The 25,426-nt window shown below is 38.3% G+C and overlaps 1 protein-coding gene across 15 annotated transcripts in view; it reads left to right on the forward strand.

The window, feature by feature from the left end:
* Positions 1 to 25,426, forward strand: part of USP54 (ubiquitin specific peptidase 54) — a 152,223-nt gene that overhangs the window by 71,777 nt on the left and 55,020 nt on the right. For 14 of the 15 annotated variants that reach the window (XR_009497993.1, XM_059900141.1, XM_059900138.1 and 11 more), the window contains exons 2-3: positions 6,744 to 7,582; positions 18,393 to 18,485. Coding sequence is in view for 14 of the 15 variants with exons in the window: in XM_059900141.1 (XP_059756124.1) it covers positions 7,436 to 7,582; positions 18,393 to 18,485 (240 nt within the window). In the remaining variant the exon portion in view is untranslated. Of the gene's footprint in view, positions 1 to 1,734; positions 1,850 to 6,743; positions 7,583 to 18,392; positions 18,486 to 25,426 lie in introns of those variants that run through there. The other variant, XM_059900128.1, reaches the window with a different exon arrangement.

Here is a 25,426-nt window from a genome sequence, read left to right on the forward strand (position 1 = left end):
TGCTGCAACGAACATCCCATGTGCTGCAACTAAGACCCTGTGCAGCCAAATAAATAAATAAATATTAAAGAAAAATTAATTCCTTTGCCTCCATATAACTTTTAGAATCAGCTAGTCAATTTCTACAAAAAGAAATCTTGCTGGGATTTTGATTTAAAATTGCATTGAATCTATGGATCAGTTTGGAGTGAATTGACACCTTAACAAAACTGAGATGTCCAGTTTACAAACATGGCATGCCTATCCACTTACTTCAGTTTTGTAGTTTTCAGGATACAGATCATATATATATATAGTTACACTTATATCTAAGTATTTTATATTTTATGGTATTATTTTAAGTAGTACTTTAAAAGAATTTTGGTTTCCAATGTTCATTGCTAGTATATAGGAACACAAATGATTTTTTAAAAAAATATTGACTTTGTATTCTGTGATCTTACTGACTTCACTTATTAGTTCTTAGAGTTTTTTGGGTAGATTTCTTGGGATTTTCAAATGTAACATCATTGTCTATAAAGACGGTTTTTTCTTCCATTGTAATCTATATGTTTTTTAAACTTCTTTTTCTTGCCTTATTATACAGGCTAGGACCTCCAGTATGATATTGAATAGGGGTAGTAAGAGTAGACATCTTTGCTTTTTTGGGGACCTGAAAAGGTAGGAGTGATCCTACTGAAAACCTCTTTTGGCTGAACAGCTGACATTGTTCTACTGCTAAGGAATGATTCAAGCTTTCCACTTTTTTGTGTGAAATCACAAATAAGTAATGAGGTATGTTAAAGAGAAATATTAGTTTAAAAAAACTAATTATATAAATGAATTGGAATAGCAAGAGACAGGAGGCCAGAAAGACTTTTGTATTGTAATAGTCTAAACGGGAGGTAATTGTGGTGTAAACTAGGTGATGACACTGGGAGTGAAAAAGAAGGATCAATGTAAGAGATTTTGAAGGGAGAATTGAAAAGCCTTTATGATGTGGATGGGGAAGGGGGAGAAGGATAGGAAGGAGTCAGAGGCTACTGAGGTTTTGAACCTGGGTAATTGGAGATGCTGATCTCGGGCGGCCTCGGCCTGCAGGGGCTTGAAGCAGGATTTTGATTTCCGCCCAGAGATTGAAGTCAGGCCGTGGCAATGAGAGCTCCGAATCCTAACCACTGGACCACCATGGACCAGTGGCCAGTCACAAGGCCATGGCCTGTCAGCTGTGTAGAAATGAATTTCCACATAGAGACGGAAAGTAGTGAAACAAGTAAAGTGTTTATTAGGAAGAAAAAGAGTACGTGTGGATAGACACACAGGCAGGCTCAGAGAGAGTTGTGCCCTTGTGGTAGTTATTTATTTATTTATTTATTTATTTTTGGCTGCGTTGGGTCTTCCTTGCTGCGCGTGGGCTTTCTCTACTTGCGGCAAGTGGGGGCTACTCTTCATTGTGGTGCATGGGCTTCTCATTGCGGTGGCTTCTCTTGTTGCGGAGCACGGGCTCTACGGCACATGGGTTTCAGTAGTTGTGGTGCACAGGCTTCAGTAGTGGTTCGCGGGCTCTAGAGCACAGGCTCAGTAGTTGTGGCACACGGGCTTAGTTGCGCCATGGCACGTGGGATCTTCCTGGACCAGAGCTCGAACTCGTGTCCCCTGCATTGGCAGGCGGATTCTAAACTACTGTACCATGAGGGAAGCCCCCCTCATGGTAGTTTGAATCACTTATATGGGCCATTTCTTCCAGGTTTCCTTTGGCCAATCATCTTGCTTTGCCTGGTTTTGAGTCCGTATTTGGTATATGTCAGGGTCCTCCCATGTGTGCGCACACATCTCTTAGCCAAGATGGATTCTAGTGAAGCGACCTAAGGTAGGTTGACATCTCTTACTATGAGGTGACGCCCCCTCCCTTTTGACCTCCAAAGAGCCTTTCTGTGCATGTATAGTCAGGAAGGTCTTCTTGACCTCAAGAAAGAGAAATATGTTGTCTCTATCTTTTATCTGGGAAGTGCTCAGCTCTTCTATCATGTCTGTTATTTTGGAGTATCGGTCCACAGGGGACAACTCCAGCTGCCCAGCCTGGGGCCCATCAATCTCCTGCCTCAATGCCATTAGTAAAATAAATAAATAAATAAATAAATTAATTTTAAAAATGAGGGATAAAGAGGAGGGACTATTTTTTGGGGGAAGGTGGTGACTTCAGATTTGGACATGTTAAACTTGTTTTGAAAGTGGGACAATGTGCACATAGTTGGTAATTTGGTTTCAGAGTTCATAAGATTTGTGATTTATCAAACCAGAAGTTATGGTTGAAGTTCTGATGGAAAAGGGGATGAGAACACTAATGGGAAGTACTCTAGACAAGAGCAAGAAGGTCTAATTTTAACTTTAGGGAATGTTTAGTTTTTTTTTTTTTTTTTTGGCTGTGTTGGGTTTCATTGGTGCACGCAGGCTTTCTCTAGTTGTGGCGAGCAGGGGCTACTTTTTGTTGCAGTGCACGGCCTTCTCATTGCAGTGGCTTCTCTTGTCACAGAGCAAGGGCTCTAGGCATGCAGGCTTCAGTAGTTGCGGCACGTGGGCTCAGTAGTTGTGGCTCACGGACTCTAGAGCACAGCCTCAGTAGTTGTGGCTCACGGGCTTAGTTGCTCCGTGGCATGTAGGATCTTCCCAGACCAGGGCTTGAACCCATGTCCCCTGCATTGGCAGGCGGATTCTTAACCACTGCACCACCAGGAAAGTCCCGGAATGCTTACTTTTAAGAAAGCAACAAAAGAGAGAGAAAATGGACTGTCAGAGCAGTAGGAGAACCCGTGTTCATTTGTCATTCTCTCATTTTTGTCATTCTTTTATTTTCTTATTAATTCACCCTATGAATTCACGATTGTGTTACATCAGGCAGCCAATGTTAGGTGCTGCAGAAAAGTTAAGAAGAATGAGGCATATGGAAAAAGCCAGTGGGTTTTGAAATTAGGAGATTTCTTTAGAAAGCAAATGTTCCATGAAGTAAAATTGTGGTGGTGGAATAAAGGAACAGTACCATGTTGTGAAGAGATTAATGATGAGCAAGGAGAAGCAGCAGTTGTAAATTATTTCACAGAGACGTTTAGCAGTGAAAGGTTGAAAAAAATTTAGGGCAGTAGGCGTAAGGATTTAATAAGTTCAAGGTGGTCTTTGCTGTTCTGGTTTTTTAAAGAATATAGGATATCTATGTGGTTATCTTTAAAGGGAAAAGAGCTCATGAGAAGGGAATGTTTGAATGGTAATAATAACAATAACAATAACTTATATAGCAGTTACTATATGCCAGACATTGATATCCTCATAATAAGCGAGAAGATACTATGGATATAGTTTGTAATTATTGACATGTGGAGTGTACCAAGGAATTGAGGTAATTGCCTGTTGATTTATCAGTGCAAGTATAGCTTCTTCAGTAAATTATAAGTAAACTGCTATATAGAATAACAGAACCAGAAATGTGGGCAAATTTTCTGGAAACTGTTGGGATATCTCAGTGTTGTACAGTTTGACTTCCTGTTGTTTGGGTTACTTTTGACTTTAATCACTAGTGATGGGGCTACTGTTCCTTCATTAGAAACTGAGATACTCTTCATGGCTTTTCCATTTGAATCATTGATCAGTTGAACATGGTCAGTGTTTGTAGACCTTCTAAAATGTTACCCTATTCCTTGTAATAGACTCAGGTGTTTACCTTTTTATGTTAAACTTGTATTTTTTAAATAATTGTAAAATTCAAATGTTTCTTCAAGCACATAGCTAAATCATACTGACATGTACCTTGTTCTATGTGAGGCCTATTGTTGTTTTTATATAATTAGAAGACTTATTCCTGTTGGCTTACAACTTTCTAGTATCCTGAGGTCCCCAAACAGAAATTTACTTTTCAATTTTTAGGCTCAGCAATTCACTCATTCAGTGAACTCATTATTAATTCTTTGTTTTGAAAACTTGCTTTCACATACCTATCACATTAAATCTCAGTCACTGTGTGAAATAGGTATTGTGCCCGTTCCATAGACCCAGAGAACAAAGTTCAGGACACCTAAGTTATTTGGGATTACATAAAGTAGTAAAAATGTAGAATTTGAACCCATGTTTTTCCAACTCCAAGTCTAGTCCTAGTCCTCTTAATAATATCACAATTACTCTACATCACTTACTCCTGACAACAACTTGAACTTACACTGTGTTTCGACCTCTCCTTGTCATAGAAATAGGATTCAAGCTTTATTTCCTTTTAATTTGTCCTCATATCTATACATTTTTATATTTTTCTTTTTCTTTCTTTTATTTTTAGTTTGGGATTGCCAATATCATCTGGCATGGTTATTATCTACCAGCTTAATGATTTTAGTCATGATTTTGCATTGAGTTACTAATACTGCATACAGTACAAGTTAATTCTTACATAATTTTAAATTCTTCTATTATTTGCAGATATCAATTCCTTTTCAACTTAAAAAAATAATTTAAAACTTACAAACAAGTTGCAAGAAATGGAACAAAGAATTTTCATATACCCTTGAGCCAGATTTATTTATTGTTAACATTTTGCTATATTTGCTTTACTATTTTCTCTCTCCTTCTCTCTCCATATATACATAAGTATACACGCATACACACAAATTTTTTTTTTCCTGAACCGTTTCAGAGTAGGTTGCAGACATTATGCTCTTTTACCCCCAAAAATACTGTGGTATTGCCTAGGAAGTTCTTTTTCTTTTTAAAAATAGGTTGTTAGAGCCATGTCGGTAGAACTCTTTATTTTCTCATGTATCTTTAGTAGATGGATTATATTGTTTGGTGCTAGACCTGTAATTTAAGTGAAATATTTTGCCATCAGTATTTCTTGGACCGTTTGTTATTACCACTCTTGGCTTTGTTCTTTTTGGCTCTCACCTCTGGTTTCTGACACACTCAGCTCAAGTGTGAGAGCTTTTTGCCTTATCCTACATAATGCTGCCATTCAGAGCCTGAGAATCTTTTTTTCTGCTACTGCCTTTTTTCCCTTTGCTCCCTGAACTCAGGGGTGTGTATCATAGGGCAGGCTGAGTTTCAGTGAGCTCCTGATGTGGATACTGGAAACCCCACCTGCCTGCCAAGTCCTTTTGGCTTTGAGCAAAGTGGAGGGTTGGTATTTGTCATTCCTTTGCAGCAGTTGAGCTGAAGGAATGCTGCATGGCTGGTTGGAAGTTGCTTAGTGGCCTCGAGTGGGGTGTGTATGGGGTGTGTGTAGAGGGTTGAGGGTCTTGTAGTCTGTGTAGGAGACATGGGATCCTTCCTGGTGCTATATGTTAATCATCAGGCAGTGTTTATTGAGTGCCTGCTTATGACTAGACTAGCACTGTGTTAGGAGCTTTTGGAATAGTATAATAAAATACATAATTAAGTCACAGTAAGTAGTCAAACAATTCTAGCTCTGCCACTTACCAGCTTTGATTTGGGCAAGTTAATGTCTTTAAGCCTCCCTTTACTCTTCTGTGAAACGGAACTATTAATACCTACATGATAGGGCTGTTATGAAGATTAAATAAAGAATATAGGTATTGTTTAGCACATGTCTGACACTAGTTAGTATTTCATTTCATACAGTCATAGTCAGGATATATGACTGACACCATATAAAACAAATAGAGATTAATAAAAACAAATACAGAATAATATGACACTATAATGTATAATCTAATACTTTAACTGTGACCTGTTGATTATAAATAGTCTGGGAATTTAGAGAAGGGAAAGAACAGGCTGTGCAACCGTTTAATGCTCCTGTGCCTCAGCTTTTCCACTGAACACACTATGGATAGTGCTAGGTGATCCAAGAATGATTAAGATGTTATAGCATTTTTGCTTTTTTAGGTCATCCATACGATGGTGGGAAGGAAGGGAGAAGCTTGGGAAACTGTTAGAAACCAAATTTAATATTTAACATTCTTAATTTTTTCCTTCTTTAGACCTGGCAGCCTTACAGGAAAACTTAAAGGTGAATATTAGAAGCATTTCCTTCCAAGGAAATTTTCCCTTGTTGCCTCACTGGCATTTTAATTAGTTGAAAATTAATGTTGGTCAATGGATGGCCTCTGATTGTGAACGCCTTGGATATAATCTGAGGATTAAGTGATTTGTAACCCAAATTATCTCTCTGATCCTCTGGCAAAAAATGTAACATACAAACAGGTCAGAAGAAGATTTAGCTCTTTTGGACTGGATGTTAAGGACATATGGTTTACTCACCATGAGGGTTTCTCTGGGATGGGACATCTTTACTCAGAGCCCAGACTGATAATGTGCCCCTCCCACCTTTAAATAGGCTTTTATAGCCATGAGCATGTAAAATACCTTGAAAAATTTCTGTACTCACAACATCCAAAACAAACTGTTTCAATTGCTAGTTTGGTGTGTGTTTACTTGGTAACTTTTTTCTTAGCCTGATTTTGGAAAGTTTGCATTCAGTTCTTATTTTTGTCCAGGTCAACTTTCTTCTCCTCCTAGAAAATTTGGGAGAAGTCTTCTATGAGAGTAAAGCTGCGCACACCTTTTTCTCCCCACCTCTTTGGTTTGAGTGTTTCTCCTTTTTGTTGTTGTTAGGATTTCTTTGCGGGGGTGGGGTGGTGAGCATTGTTTGCCTCGGTTTCAAGTTTTCGTGAGAGGTGAGGCAACGCTGATCTTGGCAGAAGCGCACAAAGCTAGTAGAGTCATTAAATGACGCAAGCTTTTGATTGTTTTTTTTTCTTTCTTTAAAGCTCTCTGGCACAGCTGGCTAGTCTAGTCACAGAGGAAAAGAGAAGAGACTTTCTGAAGTTCTGGATGGAATACTAGAAAATGTTTGGGGCATATTAAAAAACAGCAGCAGAACAACAACAACAGAAACTCCATTTATTTCAAACAAGCTTCTTAGCTTTGTGGAATCTATGTCAGTTGCTTAGAACTTGGGTTTTTACTTCAGAGGATGATGGGACGAGGCAATAGAAGCCGAGGAGGGTTGCGTTGGATTCTTGCGTATCTGTCTGCCTCTCCTTCCAGTTGGAAAATTCTTCGATCCACAAGAAGCATTATAAACAAGCCTAAAGAACACATCCTACCCTGATCCTGGATTCTGTTGGAGTTGAGGAGTACAGCCACTTCACCAGGGTTTTATGGAGGCAGTTCAAGAAAAATCGAAGGAAGGATTTCTCTGTTTGAATTAATCCTGTGCCATGTTACATTTTGGGCATTGCTTGGAGCAAGTAGAGGACAGCTCTGTCATGTGGATCTAAGGATACCTGAGTTTCTTGAGCTGCATATATGATGTTTGAAATGTTGTAAATTCAAAATCTTTCAACATAAATTTGTTAAATTCTGGATTCTCTTTATATTAAGGACTTCAGCAGACAGAAACTCCCTCCCCAAAAGATACAAAACCTCCTCTGTGTTTTCAGGCTAAATGTGAACAATAATGTCTTGGAAGAGAAATTATTTTTCAGGGGGCCGTGGTAGTGTCCAAGGGATGTTTGCTCCTCGAAGCTCAACCTCCATAGCCCCCAGCAAAGGCCTCAGCAATGAGCCAGGACAAAACAGCTGCTTCCTCAACAGTGCCTTGCAGGTAAGGGTAATTTCTTTCTTTTTGGTGAACTTTGACTTTCACTTGCTGATGCTGTATTTCTGATTACTCTTTTAAATCTAATACTTGATAGTCTCTGTTTGAGGTCAGCAGCCTAAGATCATTTTTTAAGTTAATCTCTGTGATCGTAGGCAAGTCACTTTATCTCTTTGTTTCTCAATTACCTCATTTGTAAAAGAGGAGAGTAAAAATGATAGTAGAAATAATAACTGTAACTACTACTACTTAGCTGTCTAAAGGGAGGTACATGGACTAGATGATCTTACTACTTGTTTATTGACTTTTTTCCTGAACAGTCTCTACTGTTTCCTTTTTTTCCATTTGAGACGAAGGTGTCTCATCACCCTAGTTGCTTTCCTCTAGTATAGAAAGCAAAATTCTTTCCACAAGTGAAAGATTCTCAGGTATGTTATTCTTTTTTTTTAATATTCTTTTTTACTTTTTATTGATGTATAATATACATACAGGAAAATGCATGTATCATAATTATACAATTCAACTTTCAAAACTGATCACAACCATGTAAACAGCACCCAGATTAACAAAGAGCTGATTTCCAGCTTCCAGAAGACTCCCTTGCGCTCTCTTCCAGTCACTAACCACTCCCCGAGGGTAAACACTATTGAAGGGTAACCACTAACCATAGATTAGTTTTGCCTGTTGTTGAACTTAATTTAAATGAATCAGGTATGTTATTCTTGTCTCATAATATTCAGGCTCTTAGCACACGTACTGATCGGGGTCCAGTCTTTGTCCACTTCTTCATCTCCTTCCTCTGAGCTCTCCTGCAGTGTCTGGTCAGATACGCTTGCACAGAGCTGGTAGAAAATAAATTCCTCTAAGGTGATTATCTACTCTAAATTCTCCCTTTTTGTCTTGCTTGCCACTTTAGCTGTCTCAGAATCCCAAAGCTTCCTGTCTGTCTGCCTCCCCTGCCCAATCAGGGCCATAGTGTGTTCGGTTCATCCCCCTTGGTCTAACTTTCAAGTGATTACTTTCCCCTTTTTTCTCCTCTTCACAGTAAAAGTAAATGAAATTTGCCACCCAAGATAATTATGCTTGGGTAAAATGTTAGCTTTACACCTCAGATGTATGAGAAAATAAGTTGTTATGAGAGAAAAAAAGACAAGACAACATATTTGGTATAAAAAGCACTGGACTTAGGAGACCAGGGTTCTAGTTTTAGCCTTTCTTTAGACTAGCCTTGTGACCTTGTACAGGTAATAGTATTTTAATTTTCTCATTTGTAGTACAAGAATCTTGTCAAGCTTGTTTATTTATTTACTTATTTATTTTGTATTATGAATCTTCATGTACACATCAGCCAGGCTCAACAATGATTAATATTTACCAGTCTTAGTTCATTCACTGGCCCCCTTTTTTGCTGAATTATTTTAAGCTACTCCCAAGCATCATGTGATCTTTAAATACTTCAATGTATTTCTCTAGTACATAAGGACATGAAAAAAACCATAATCTCAATGACTTTATCACACCTAAAAAGTTTAGCTAAAATTATTAGTATTATCTAATACCCAGTCCATGTTTAGTCTTCTCAGTAGTATAAAAATGTATTTTTAAAAAAATTGAGGTAAAATTGATGTACGATATTATATAGGTTACAGGTGTACAACATAGTGATTCACAATTTTTAAAGGTTATACTCCATTTATAGTTATTATAAAATATTGACTGTATTCCCTGTGCTGTACGGTATATCCTTGTAGCTGACTTATTTTATACAGAATAATTTGTACCTCTTAATCTCCTACCCCTTTCTTGCCCCCCACCTTCCCTCTACTCACTGGTAGCCACTAGTTTGTTCTCTATATCTGTGAGTCTGTTTCTTTTTTGTTGTATTCACTAGTTTATTTTATTGTTTAGATTCCACACATAAGTGATATCATACAGTATTTGTCTTTCTCTGTCTGATTTATTTCACTTAGCATAATAACCTCCAAGTCCATCCATGTTGCAAATGACAAAATTTCATTGTCAAGATTATTTATGTAATAAAATTTCCATACTCTGCTTTCAAGTTTTTATTTGAAAACATTAAAAAATTCTATGCTCTCAAGAGTCAAAAATTCAAAAATTCTATGCTGTCAAACTATAGAAAGAGTTTAAGTACCTTCACTAATTACTACCACAAATTTTATGCAGTTGCAGCGGGGGCGGGGGTGGGGGTGGGTGTTTGGTTAGGCTTTTTTCCCCCGCATATTAGCTTTTTGAGTTACTTTGCATAAACTAATAATACTTCTGTAATTTAGAAGAAGGTAAAAAAGGGTGTTGATATAGATGTGTGTGTGTTTACCTACTATCAGGCCGTAGTCCTGTTTTTATAATTCTGTTTTTTTCTATATGTTCTATTTTTATTGTCAATCTAAGCAATAATATTTACAAATTTCTGTTCTAATTTCCAGTGCCATATAGAACATATAACTTACACACACATACCTATTTCTATATTTATACTTGAAGACATTGATAGTTTTGGAGTGCCTATTATAATCATGTAACAAGCTGAAAGTAATTGTTTCAATGAGCTAATATTCTAACTTTTGGTATGAAAGCTGTGTTCACCACAGATGTATTGAACCCATTACATTTATTATAAAAAGGCGTTGCTTATTTGGGAGTGTAACGTGTTTCAAAGAACTTTTGGAAATACATATCTATAGACACCTAAGTATGAAGAAGCCCCAGAGGTGTGCTATAATCTGGTGCTCCAAAAGTAGTGCATTTTCATATATGGTGCTATTTAAATGTTTTCCAGATAAGAGGAGCTTCCTAAGGCATTTGTGCTATATGTTGCACCATTTCTTTTTCAACTGAACTCATAGTTTATTCAGATTTCGTGAGTTTTTTTATGAAGTGTCTTTTTGTATTCCAGGATCCCATCCAGGATACTACATTTACATTTACTTGTCCTGTCTCCTTAGGCTCCTCTTGGCTGTGACAGCTTCACACAATTTCCTTGTTTTTGATGATCTTGACAATTTTGAAGGGTACTAGTCAAGTATTTTGTAGGATGTCCCACTGTTGCAATTTGTCTGGTATGCTTCTCATGATTAGATTGGCGTTATGGGTTTTTGAGAGGAATACCACAGAAGTGAAGTGTTGTTCTCATCACATTGTATCAAGGTTACATACTATGAACAGATTTTTTTTTTTTAACATCTTTATTGGAGTATAATTGCTTTACAATGTGTGTTAGTTCTGCTGTATAACAAAGTGAATCAGTTATATGCATACGTACATCCCCATATCCCCGCCCTCTTGCGTTTCCCTCCCACCCTCCTTATCCCGCCCCTCTAGGTGGTCGCCAAGCACCAAGCTAATCTCCCTGTGCTAGGCAGCTGCTTCCCACTAGCTATCTATTTTACATTTGGTAGTGTATATATGCCAATGTTACTCTCTCACTTCATCCCAGCTTACCCTTCCCCATCCATGTGTCCTCAAGTCCATTCTCTATGTCTGTGTCTTTATTCCTGCCCTGCCCCTAGGTTCATTGGAACCAATTTTTTTTCTTAGATTCCATATATATGTGTTAGCATACAGTATTTGTTTTTCTCTTTCTGACTTATTTCACTCTGTATGACAGACTCTAGGTCCATCCACCTCTCTACAAATAACTCAATTTCGTTTCTTTTCATGGCTGAGTAATATTCCATTATATATATGTGCCACATCTTCTTTATCCATTCATCTGTCAATTGGCACTTAGGTTGCTTCCATGTCCTGGCTATTGTAAATAGTGGTGCACTGAACATTGTGGTACATGACTCTTTTTGAATTATGGTTTTCAGGGTATATGCCCAGTAGTGGGATTGCTGAGTCATATGGTAGTTCTATTTTTAGTTTTTTAAGGAACCTTCATAGCGTTCTCCATAGTGGCTGTATCAATTTATGTTCCCACCAACAGTGCAAGAGGGTTCCCTTTTCTCCACACCCCCTCCAGCATTTATTGTTTGCAGATTTTTTGATGATGGCCGTTCTGACCGGTGTGAGGTGATACCTCATTGTAGTTTTCACTTGCATTTCTCTAATGATTAGTGATGTTGAGCATCTTTTCATGTGTTTGTTGGCAATCTGTATATCTTATTTGGAGAAATGTCTATTTAGATCTTCTGCACATTTTTGGATTGGGTTGTTTGTTTTTTTGATATTGAGCTGCATGAGCTGCTTGTATATTTTGGAGATTAATCCTTTGTCAGTTGCTTCATTTGCAAATATTTTCGCCCATTCTGAGGGTTGTCTTTTCGTCTTTTTTATGGTTTCCTTTGCTGTGCAAAAGCTTTTAAGTTTCATTCAGTCCCATTTGTTTATTTTTGTTTCTATTTCCATTTCTCTAGGAGGTGGGTCAAAAAAGATCTTGCTGTGATTTATGTCATAGAGTGTTCTGCCTATGTTTTCCTCTAAAAGTTTTACAGTGTCTGGCCTTACATTTAGGTCTTTAATCCATTTTCAGTTTATTTTTGTGTATGGTGTTAAGGATTGTTCTAATTTAATTCTTTTACATGTAGCTGTCCAGTTTTCCCAGCACCACTTATTGAAGAGGTTGTCTTTTCTCCATTGTATACTGTTGCCTCCTTTATCAAAGATAAAGTGACGGGCTTCCCTGGTGGCGCAGTGGTTGAGAGTCTGCCTGCCAATGCAGGGGACACGGGTTCGAGCCCTGGTCTGGGAGGATCCCACATGCCGCGGAGCAGCTGGGTCTGTGAGCCACAGCTGCTGAGCCTGCGCGTCTGGAGCCTGTGCTCCGCAACAAGAGAGACCACGATGGTGAGAGGCCCGCGCACCGCGGTGAGGAGTGGCCCCCACTTGCCGCAGCTATGGGGGGCCCTCGCACAGAAATGAAGACCCAACACAGACATAAATAGATAAATAAATAAATAAATAATTAAAAAAAAAAAAAAAAGATAAAGTGACCATATGTGCGTGGGTTTATCTCTGGGCTTTCTGTCCTGTTCCATTTATCTATATTTCTGTTTTTGTGCCAGTACCATACTGTCTTGATTACTGTAGCTTTGTAGCATAGTCTGAAGTTCAGGAGCCTGATTCCTCCAGCTCCGTTTTTCTTTCTCAAGATTGCTTTGTCTATTCAGGGTCTTTTGTGTTTCCATACAAATTGTGCAATTTTTTGTTCTAGTTCTGTGGAAAATGCCATTGGTAGTTTGATAGGGATTGCATTGAATCTGTAGATTGCTTTGGGTAGTATAGTCATTTTCACTATGTTGATTCTTCCAATCCAAGAACATGGTATATCTCTCCACCTGTTTGTATCATCTTTAATTTCTTTCATCAGTGTTTTATAGTTTTCTGCATACAGGTCTTTTGCCTCCTTAGGTAGGTTTATTCCTAGGTATTTTATTGTTTTTGTTGCAGTGGTAAATGGGAGTGTTTCCTTAATTTCTCTTTCAGATTTTTCATCAGTAGTGTATAGGAATGCAAGAGACTTCAGTGCATTAACTTTGTATCCTGCTACTCTACCAAATTCATTGATTAGCTCTAGTAGTTTTCTGGTAGCATCTGTAGGATTCTCTATGTATAGTATCATGTCATCTGCAAACAGTGACAGTTTTACTTCTTCTTTTCCCATTTGGATTCCTTTTATTTCTTTTTCTTCTCTGATTGCTGTGGCTAAAACTCCAAAACTATGTTGAATAATATTGGTGAGAGTGGGCAACCTTGTCTTGTTCCTGATCTTAGAGGAAATGGTTTTAGTTTTTCACCATTGAGAATGATGTTGGTTGTGGGTTTGTCATATACGGCCTTTATTATGTTGAGGTAAGTTCCCTCTATGCCTACTTTCTGGAGAGTTTTTATCATAAGTGGGTGTTGAATTTTGTCGAAAGCTTTTTCTGCATCTACAGAGGTGCTCATATGGTTTTTCTCCTTCAATTTGTTAATATGGTGTAGCACATTGATTGATTTGCATATATTGAAGACTCCTTGCATTCCTGGGATAAACCCCACTTGATCATGGTGTATGATCCTTTTAATGTGCTGTTGGATTCTGTTTGCTAGTATTTTGTTGAGGCTTTCTGCATCTATGTTCATCAGAGATACTGGCCTGTAGTTTTCTTTTTTAGTGGCATCTTTGTCTGGTTTTGGTATCAGCGTGATGGTGGCCTCGTAGAATGAGTTTGGGAATGTTCCTCCCTCTGCTATATTTTGGAAGAGTTTGAGAAGGATAGGTGTTAGCTCTTCTCTAAATGTTTGATAGAATTCGCCTGTGAAGCCATCTGGACCTGGGCTTTTGTTTGTTGGACGATTTTTATTACCGTTTCAATTTCAGTGCTTGTGATTGGTCTGTTTATATTTTCTTTTTCTTCCTGGGTCAGTCTCCGAAGGTTATGCTTTTCTAAGAATTTTTCCATTTCTTCTGGGTTGTCCATTTTATTGGCATATAGTTGTTTGTAGTAATCTCTCATGATCCTTTGTATTTCTGCAGTGTCAGTTGTTGCTTCTCCTTTTTCATTTCTAATTCTGTTGGTTTGAGTCTTCTCCCTTTTTTTCTTCATAAGTCTGGCTAATGGTTTATTAATTTGGTTTATCTTCTCAAAGAACCAGCTTTTAGTTTTATTGATCTTTACTATTGCTTCCTTCATTTCTTTTTCATTTATTTCTGATCTGATCTTTATGATTTCTTTCCTTCTGCTAACTTTGGCGTTTTTTTCTTCCTCTTTCTCTAATTGCTTTCGGTATAAGCTTAGGTTGTTTATTTGAGATTTTTCTTTTTGCTTGAGGTAGGATTGTATTGCTATAAACTTCCCTCTTAGAACTGCTTTTGCTGCATCCCATAGCTTTTGGGTTGTCGTGTTTTCATTGTCATTTGTTTCTAGGTATTTTTTGATTTCCTCTTTGATTTATTCAGTGATCTCTTGGTTATTTAGTAGCATATTGTTTAGCCTCCATGTGTTTGTGTTTTTTTAGTTTTTTTCCTGTAATTGATATCTAGTCTCGTAGCGTTGTGGTTGGAAAAGATACTTGATACAATTTCAATTTTCTTAAATTTACCAAGGCTTGATTTGTGACCCAAGATATGGTCTATCCTGGAGAATGTTCCATGAGCACTTGAGAAGAAAGTGTATTCTGTTGTTTTTGGATGGAATGTCCTATAAATATCAATTAAGTTCATCTTGTTTAATGTGTCATTTAAAGCTTGTGTTTCCTTATTTATTTTCATTTTGGATGATCTGTCCATTGGTGAAAGTGGGGTGTTAAAGTCCCCTACTATTATTGTGTTACTGTTGATTTCCCCTTTTATGGATGTTAGCATTTGCCTTTTGTATTGAGGTGCTGCTATGTTGGGTGCCTAAATATTTACAATTGTTATATCTTCTTCTTGGATTGATCCCTTGATCATTATGTAGTGTCCTTCTTTGTCTCTTATAATAGTCTTTATTTTGAAGTCTATTTTGTCTCATATGAGAATTGCTACTCCAGCTTTCTTTTGATTTCCATTTGCATGGACTATCTTTTTCCATCCCCTCACTTTCAGTCTGTATGTGTCCCTAGGTCTGAAGTGGGTTTCTTGTAGACAGCATATATACGGGTCTTGTTTTTGTATCCATTCAACCCGTCTATGTCTTTTGGTTGGGGCATTTAATCCATTTACATTTAAGGTAATTATTGATATGTATGTTCCTATTACCATTTTCTTAATTGTTTTGGGTTTGTTTTTGTAGGCCTTTTCCTTCCTTGTGTTTCCTGCCTAGAGAAGTTCCTTTAGCATTTGTTGTAACGCTGGTTTGGTGGTGCTGAATTCTCTTACTTTTGCTTATCTGTAAAGGTTTTAATTTCTCCATTGAATCTGAATGAGATCCTTGCTGGGTAGAATAATCTTGGTTGTAGGTTTTTCCCTTTAATCACTTTAAACATGTCCTGCCACTCCCTTCTGGCTTGCAGAGCTTCTGCTGAAAGATCAGCTGTTAAACTTATGGGGATTCCCTTGTATGTTATTTGTTGTTTTTCCCTTGCTGCTTTTAATATTTTTTCTTTGTATTTAATTTTTGACAGTTTGATTAATATGTGTCTCTGCGTGTTTCTCTTTGGGTTTATTCTATATGGTACTCTCTGTGCTTCCTGGACTTGATTGACTATTTCCTTTCCCGTGTTAGGGAAATTTTCAACTATAATCTTTTCAAATATTTTCTCAGACCCTTCCTTTTTCTCTTCTTCTGGGACCCCTATAATTTAAATGTTGGTGTGTTTAATGTTGTCCCAGAGGTGTCTGAGACTGTCCTCAATTCTTTTCATTCTTGTTTCTTTATTCTGCTCCCTGGCAGTTATTTTCACCATTTTATCTTCCAGCTCACTTATCCATTCTTCTGCCTCAATTATTCTGCTATTGATTCCTTCTAGAGTATTTTTAATTTCAGTAATTGTGTTTTTCATCACTGTTTGTTTGCTCTTTAGTTTTTCTAGATCCTTGTTAAATGTTTCTTGTATTTTCTTCATTCTGTTTCCAAGATTTTGGATCATCTTTACTATCATTACTCTGAATTCTTTTTCAGGTAGGTTGCCTATTTCGTCTTCATTTATTTAGTCTTGTAAGTTTTTACCTTGCTCCATTGTTTGTAACATATGTTTTTGTCCTTTGATTTTTTTTTTGATGGGTGGTGCTGTATTCCTGTCTTACTGGTTGTTTAGCATGAGACATCCAGCACTGGAGTTTGCAGGCAGTTGGATTAGAGCTGGGTCTTGGTGCTGTGATTAGGACCTCCAGGAGGCCTCACTCCGATTAGTATTCCCTGGGGTCTGAGGTTCTCTGTTAGTCCAGCGGTTTGGACTCGGAGCTCCCATCACAGGAAGTCGGGCCTGACCTGTCACCGGCCTGGCAACCAAGATCCCGCAAGCTTCGTGGTGTGGTAAAAAAAGAAAAGGAAGGAAAGAAAAGAAGAAAGAAAGGAGCAGTATCAAAGTGTAAAAAACAAAATTAAATTAGAAAGATAAAAAATATTAAGAAAAATAAAACTATAATTGAAACAACTGCAACAAGGTAAAATAAAACCACAACAGAAAAAAGAAGAAAAAAAAGGGGGGAGGTGAACAAGCCAAAAGGAGAGAATAATAATGAAGTATAAAGAATAAAATAAAATTAGAAAAAATAAAAGATTTATTAGGGAAAAAAAAACATAAAAGAATCAACAACAATGAATCAACAAGGTGAAACAGAACCCCAATCTAAAAGAGGAAAAAAGAAAGAAAGAAAAAAAAGAAAAGCTTTGGCTATGGGGGTGGAGTTCAGGTGGTGGTGGAACTTAGGCAGGGGTGGAGTTTAGGGTGGGGCAAGATATAGGTTAGTGGGGGGGGTGACATTTGGGTGTGGGGCAGGGCCTAGGCTCCAGAACCCACAAAGCCGTAAAAGGCCTTGGGGGCGGGGCCTCGGTGGGGCAGTGTTTAAACATGGGGCAGGGCCTCTGCTTAGGACCTTCGTGGGAAGGAGAGAGGCAGCACGTGGAAAGGAGGGCCTCTGAAGTGTGGAGTTCTGGAGTTTGGAGGTAGGGCCCTTAGTGAGGGTATGTGGGTGGGGTTTAGGCCCAGCGTGTTGGACGGGGTCTCTGAGTGTAGAGGTGGGGCCTTTGGTGGGGGTGTAGGGGTGGGTCTTGGGGCTTGGGTTCTGCATGGCAGGAGGGAGGCTCTGAGGGCAGAGGATTAGGCCCTGGAGCCCAACAGGCCCCCTGGTGCCTAAGTGGACAGAGAAGGTGCTGGCCCGGTTCCCTTCCGTTCCTTTGTGCCCCTCCCCCATGGTCTCCCCCAGGGTCCCCTCTGCTGCTGCTGGACCCCTAACCATGGGTGGGTCCTGCTGGGTGTAGCAACTCCTCCCCTCCCCCAGCCACCACTCAGGGCTGCCAGTCCCAGAGGTCCAGCCTTTACTTTTACTCCCCCTTCCCTCTCTCCCACTCCTGCAGGCCCGTGCGGCTGTAGGGGGCCTCAGTGGGCAGAGGATCAGGCCTGGGATCTCAGCAGGCTCCCGGGGGCCCAAGTGGGTAGGGGAAACCTGGCCACGCTCCCTTTTGATCCTCTGCCCTCCCAATGCTCACCCAGTTTCCCCCTTCAGGCGTGGGATCCCTTCCCCTCCCCCAGCCGCCCCTCAGGGATGCCAGTCCCCTCCCGTCTCCACTTCTCTTCCCCATTCACTCCCCTCATGCCCCATGTCCTACCTGGTTGCTGGGGGTTCCTCCTGTCCCCTTAGGTGTCCATGGTCCCCCACCGGTGCCTGGTAGGTACCCTAGTTGTGCGGAGATGCGAATTCTGCGTCCTCCTAGTATGCCATCTTGACTCTGCCCCCTGTGAACCGATATATCACTGTTGATATCACCATTATTTTTTTTATTCTGTTGACTTAAGGAGGTCACACCTCTCTCAGAAAGGTCCAAAAATTGAGAAATCTAACAAAGACAAAATTCCACACTACCATTCAAGCTTCTAAATAAGTTTTAAAATATTCATGGTTTTCTTGTGTGGACCATTAAAATAAATCCTTATTCCACAGTTTTTAACCCATAAATTCCCTCTTTAGAATCACATTTGATGTATCTTGTATCATACTTTCTCTGTGTGACCTACTTTATGTTCAAATTAGTGTCTTTTCCAGAATATGTTCATCTACCCCTCTGGTTGGATACCTCACCTTTTTTGACATTTTTTTTAATACACTAGAATGAGCTTTTCTCTTGGGAGTAACAATGTCTATTGTCTACCTATGTTTGCTTGACTTCTTGAATTTGAAATTAAATGGGGGGTTTTTGTAGAGTAATGAAGTATTTTCCCTTTTCATCAGGTTTTATGGCACTTGGACATCTTCCGACGTAGCTTTAGGCAGCTTACAACTCACAAATGCATGGGAGATTCCTGCATCTTTTGTGCTCTCAAGGTAAATACTTCAAATTTGTTTCTTCTCACTATCATTAGGTTAATGATCAATATTAAGGTGGTTTGGTTATTCAGGTTGATGCTAAAGAATTTGTTACTGCATTATTTGCATGTGGTTTAGTACAAAGGATAAGTATGATTAGTTTTGCTTGTTTCAAAGAACTACTACTTGGTTTAGGTATTCTGTTTCTCTGAACCTTTTGCCCCGCACAACTCTATTTAATGTGATTGGATACTATTCAAATGTGCTTAGACTTTGAGTATTTATCCGAAAAGCTAACACTAAATTTTCGTTTTGAAAGAATAAACAACCAACTATTTTTCATGGAATTAACTACTGTCTATTAAAGCTAAACTTAGCAACAAACTCTTTCTATTAAGAAAAGCCAGGGGGGGCTTCCCTGGTGGCGCAGTGGTTGGGAGTCCGCCTGCCAATGCGGGGGACACGGGTTCGAGCCCTGGTCTGGGAAGATCCCACATGCCGCAGAGCAGCTGGGCCCGTGAGCCACAATTACTGAGCCTGCACATCTGGAGCCTGTGCTCCACGGCAAGAGAGGCCGCGATAGTGAGAGGCCCGCGCACTGCGATGAAGAGTGGCCCCCACTTGCCACAACTGGAGAAAACCCTCGCACAGAAACAAAGACCCAACACGGCCATAAATAAATAAATAAAATTTAAAAAAAGAATAAGGCTTTTAAAAAAAAAAAAGAAAAAGAAAAGCCAGGGGGCTTCCCTGGAGGCACAGTGGTTGAGAATCTGCCTGCCAATGCAAGAGGCATGGGTTTGAGCCCTGGTCTGGGAAGATCCTACATGCCACGGAGTGACTAAGCCCCTGCGCCACAACTGCTGAGCCTGCGCTCTAGAGCCCGCGAGCCACAACTACTGAGCCCGTGTGCCACAACTACTGAAGCCCGTGTGCCTAGATCCTGTGCTCCGCAACAAGAGAAGCCACCGCAATGAGAAGCCTGCACACCGCAACGAACAGTAGCCTCCGCTCGCTGCAACTAGAGAAAGTCCGTGTGCAGCAACGAAGACCCAACACAGCCAAAAATAAAAATAAATAAATTTATTAAAAAAAGAAAAGCCAGTACTAAAGTTTTCCCATTTTCCCATTCCCTAATATTTCCTATTATCACATGTAATAATCAATAGATTCTTTATATCAGTTGTGTACCCCATTATCTGACTCCAAGTTTTTCATTTCTGAATAAAATGAAACTGAGGATTCAATTAGAGATAAATAAAATGCCCTAATGTGAGAGAGTTCTGACTCAGGGATTTTAGGTAAGTTGCTAAAGAGAAAGAACTAGGATGTAGAAGGGCCCATTCTCTATTACTTTTCCAACACTTATCCTTGCTGTTTTTTTGGTCCTGATATACAATGGATTATTTATGGTTGGATGAGTATGCCTAAGTTCTGAGTAAGCTTCTAGAGTCATTTTTCAGTCTCATGACGTCTGGATTCTTGGTTTGTCACAGGGATGCTTGGTTGTGATCATTATTAATTTAGTTGCTTTTACATCTGAGAGCAGGAATTGTGACCAAAAAATCCAGGAGAATTTCGCAGTTAAATTTGCAGCAACTGACTCAAAACAGTTTTTTGACCAACATCAGTTTGAAGTTTTAGTCCATGGTAGGCAGATATTTCTGGAAAGAGATAACTGAGTCTTCTGAACTTTTTGCCACTAGGGTCACAAATATCTTTTTTTTTTCTACCCTTTGTTTGGAACCATTATAACTTTTAACAAAATATAGAATATAAATTATTGGTTAATAATTCAAAAAGAGTCATGTACCACAATGTTCATTGCAGCTCTATTTACAGTAGCCAGGACATGGAAGCAACCTAGGTGTCCATCAACAGATGAATGGATAAAGAGGATGTGGCACATATATACAATGGAATATTACTCAGCCATAAAAAGAAACGAAATTGAGTTATTTGTAGTCAGGTGGTTGGACCTAGAGTCTGTCACACAGAGTGAAGTAAGTCAGAAAGAGAAAAACAAATACTGTATGCTACCATATATATATGGAATCTAAAAAAAAAAAGTTCTGAAGCACCTAGGGGCAGGACAGGAATAAAGATGCAGATGTAGAGAATGGACTTGAGGACATGGGGAGGGGGAAGGGTAAACTGGGACGAAGTGAGAGAGTAGCATGGACATGTATACACTACAAATGTAAAATAGATAGCTAGTAGATAGCTAGTGGGAAGCAGCTGCATAACACAGGGAGATCAGCTTGGTGCTTTGTGACCACCTAGAGGGGTGGGATAGGGAGGGTGGGAGGGAGACGCAAGATGGAGGGTATATGGGGATATATGTCTATATATAGCTGATTCACTGTGTTATACAGCAGGAACTAACACAACATTGTAAAGCAATTATACTCCAATAAAGATGTTTAAAAAAATTATTGGTTAATTGGGGCATTTAAATATGAAATTTTAGTAAAACCAGATTTTTTACAAGTTGTAACATTTCTGATTATGCCCATTCAGACAGAAGTCCATCCAAAAGAGCATTTGGCTTGATTTTTCTGAAAGGTATATTAGCATTAAGTATCTAATTTTAGATAAACAAGAAACATAGTGGTCCTTTGGTCAGCAAGTCCAAGGGAAGTCTGGTTCATGACATTAAAACCAAAAAAACAAGGCAAGTTACTTGCTAGAGAGATCTGAATCCTGGAGAAATCCCTGGTAGAACAATCTCCTGAAACTGGAAACTCCTATCTGTAACAAGAAGGGATGACAGAAATTACATGACCCTCTGACATGCCTTTGATTAGTCAGGACTGTGCCATATTCTTCACTGACCCAGATGGGACTCTGGAGAATTGGCTGTCATAGTCTTGCTATGTTTCATTTTCCACAGGGACAAACTGTTACTTTAATATAAATCAATATAATTATATAAGTCAGAAAGATAAAGGAAACCAATCACCAGACCTTATGGGACACCTTCTGAGATACCCAGTTACAGAAAGGAAGTTGTTTTTCAAGCTAAAGGGGCTGAGGTTGTATCTTGGGAGTTTTTCAGAGAAGCAGTTGCTTATGATAGATAGGTAAATGGGCTTAGTGGATCAAAGGCTGTGTTTTGGGTCTTTTTGTAAGTCTGAGGATGTGTTGGAATTCTGATGCTTACCTCATCACATCATTGCCTGATCTATCCATTAGATTTCTTTTCCTTCACTGCCTCTTTTGCTGTATTGGAAGATTAAAATTTTGATTTTTTTTCCCCTAAAGTGCTTTTCAATCTCTCAGTGCTAAATAAATGTTAAATAATTAGGCTCTAATTTGCACATACTTTGTTTTAGATGGCATTGTTTGCATTCTTTTAATTATTGTGCACTTAATTTGAAAATTATACTCTTAGACTTTCCAATAAACGTGCTTAGATAACTCGTTATTTGTATAGACAAAAAGGAAATTAGATCCCTACTTCATATTATACCAAAAGTAAGAATTTCAGATGAATTAAGGAGTAAAATGTGAAAGACAAAATACTTCGTTTTAGAAGAAACTTTGAGAGAATATCATGGCCTAAGAGATAGAGAGGATTTAATAAATAAGACATGAAAAATACAAAGTTAAAAAGCTTGATACGTTTTACTATAGAAAATTCAAGAACTTCTGTTCATCAGAAGACTCCATAAAGACAATAAATATACAAGGCTACAAATTGGGAGGAAGCATCTGCAATATATATAATCAACAGAGGACTGGTATCCAACATAGAACTCCAGAGAAGAACTCCCATGAAGAATAAGTAAATAATAAAATGAGTCAACAGGAAAATGGATAAAACACATAAACAGGCATTTCTCGGAATGGGAAACCCAATTGATATTTAAGCATATGAAATAGGCTTATTTTCTTTAGTAATCTAAGAAATGTAGATTAAACAATACCCTTCAGATTAGTAGAAATTTAAAAGTCAGATAAAATTGTTACCTACAAGGTAGAATAATGAGAATTTACATACATTTTTGGTTGGAATATAAATTGATACCACTATTTAGGAAACCAGTTTGTCATTACATTTGTCAAATAAAATTGAAGTAGCAGGTACCCTACTACTCAGTAATTCTACTCCTGGATATTCGCTGTAAGAAACTTCCTTGTACATACATACCAGAAGATATGTTTGGGGATGTTTAAGGTAGTATTTTTTTGTGTGATTACAGAAAAATGAAACAACCCATTCCAACTCTAATATAATCGATTAAAAAATTATGGTTTATTCCTAGAGTAGTAGTTTATTTCACTTCTATATAGTTGTGAAAATGAATAGCCTGCAGCTACATGTATCATTTTGAGTTAATCACAGAAGCCTTACAGACAGCCATCAACTTACGATGGTCTGACTTAACGATGATGTGAAAGCGATATGCATTCAGTAGAAACCTTACTTTGCATTTTGATCTTTTCTTGGGCTAGTGATATATATGGTATGATACTTTCTTGTGATGCTGGGCAGCTGTAGCACGCCTCAGCTCCCAGTCAGCCAGACAATCACGACGTTAAACAACCGATACACTTGTAACCATTCTGTACCCATACAAACGTTCTGTTTTTCAGTTTCTGTACAGTATTCAATAAATTCGATCAGATATTCAACACTTTATAATGAAGTAGGCTTTGTATTAGATGATTTTGCCCAACTGTAGGCTAACGTAAATGTTCTGAGCAAGTTTAAGGTAGGCTAGGCTAGGCTATGATGTTCAGTAGATAAGTTAGGCATGTTGTCAACTTACAATGGGTTTATTGGGATGTAACCCCATCATAAATCAAGGAAGATTTGTATACTGAATGAAAAAAGCAAGTCACAGAAGACTGCTAAACTATGATTCCATTTATATACAAATCCAAAACAGGCAGAATAAATAACATATTGTTCCGTGATACATATGTATGATAAATGCAGAGAAAAAAGGAATGATTTTCGCAAAATTCAGGATAATGGTTACCTCTGGAAGGTGGAATGGGTAGGATATAATCATTTGTGGATACTCAAACTCAATTTTTCCATTCTTAAATTGTGTGGCAGGCACATGGGCATTTATTTATTATTCTTTGGCTGTGTATACACATGATGTTTGTTCTTTATTTGAATGATGATTTTTATTATAAATATAGAAAAATACTGCAATCATTCTGGAAAGTATACTAAAGTGTACAGAGGAAAACTGAAAATAGCCTGAATTCCACCACAGGAATTATCATTTCTCTTTATGCCTCCTCTCTGGTCTATGATATTTCTAGTAATAGGTCTTTTTGCCCACCGTTTTAGTAAAAAGAGTACTTCTTTTTTTCAGACCCTTAATTGCCTTTCCATCTCTAGTATCTTCCTATTTCATTTGTTCTAACCTAAGACTACCCTGGAGTGCTATTTTGAAGTTACTACCTTCTTATAATCTTGAAGTGGCTCCCAGTTGTCTCTTAAATCACTTAGAAAAGCAGGATTATGGACATTTAAAAAACTAATTTCACACTTCCTTTTCCCTTCCTCTCCTTCCCCAGGCACTCCATTTCATCTTTGATAGCAGATGGTACACTTACTATGCCTGCCTCTTAGACATTGCATTGCAAATGTCATTCACTTTGCCTGCATCCCTTGGCACCCAAAATAATAACAATAAACAGAACAGTAACACATCCCTTTTAAGCCAAACCACATCTGCCTTTCAGAACTCTTTCAGAAATTTATCTTCTTCATGAAGTTTTAAAAATACTATATCTACATCCGTGATTGATTTTAACAGTGTTTAGCATGGCTGAATGGGTTTTTGGGAAGGTGGCCCAGCTTTTCTTCTCTCGGTGTTCCTCACAGTGCCTGGACCATAATATAAACACAACTTTTCTGGGTTCATATAGTCTTTTAGTACTTCTTGATATTTTAGTTACGGAGTTTAGGGTATTGCCTTTTCCTTTTCTTTTTCTTTCTGTCTTTTATATTCTCTCTCACTCTTGTCCTGTTTAATAGAGATTTTCATATTGTGACTTTTGGTCTCATACTTTTTTTTAGTAAGTCTACTAATCTAGGCCTTCATGACTCATTTAGTAAGGGAAGGGAGAGATGTGGGGGAGGGGAGGAGGGAGTCAGGAAGGGGAGTTGATGGTGGGAAAGATCTGCTGAGGGAAGAAGTGAAAGTCTGGGATTCTGTCAACAGAGCAGTTATCTGGTATCCTGCCGTTAAGTTACATGTTAACTTTGTGGTGTCCCAGTGTGGGTGTAATTCTATATATTTTTTTCTCTATGGGTGTAATTATATATATTTTTCTCTGCCTCTTATTTAAAAATCAGAGGAATATTTGATGAGGATAATAAGAATTCCTTTTTGCTGATACTTCATGACCTGTTTGCATTCTTTAATGCTAAGTTTGATTTGTAAAATTCTTATTTCTTAGATTTTTTTAAAAACAAGAGATTCCAAACTTCCTGAATTTGAAGTACTCTGCAAAACTTGTCAGTTCTTTATAAAGTCAGAATTCTTTATGTTAGAGCATAATTGCTTATCTCTAGAACCTACTATTAAGGACAAAAAGAAACACAAACATGTTCCTCGATGAGTCAGAAGTTAGCCAACTTTCCCTTAATCTGATGTTTGGATGAAGGATTTGCCCTTCCAAGTCTGGCTGAAAGATATGTATCCCTGCTCTTTCTCCAGTTGTTTACTTAAAATGCATTTACTACTGGCCTTATGTGAATACCTTTTGGATCACGTCTTCTTTAATTTTTTTTGTTGTTGTTGTTTTGTTTTTTTTTTAAATTGAGTTTTGAACTTTATTTATTTATTTATTTATTTTTGCTGCGTTGGGTCTTCGTTGCGGCATGCAGGCTTTCTCTAGCTGCACGCAGGCTTTCTCTAGCTGCAGCAAGTGGGGACTACTCTTCATTGCGGTGCTCGGGCTTCTCATTGCGGTGACTTCTCTTGTGG

This window comes from Balaenoptera ricei, chromosome 16 (genome assembly GCF_028023285.1).
Source record: "Balaenoptera ricei isolate mBalRic1 chromosome 16, mBalRic1.hap2, whole genome shotgun sequence".
In the NCBI taxonomy this organism is placed as follows: domain Eukaryota; kingdom Metazoa; phylum Chordata; class Mammalia; order Artiodactyla; family Balaenopteridae; genus Balaenoptera; species Balaenoptera ricei.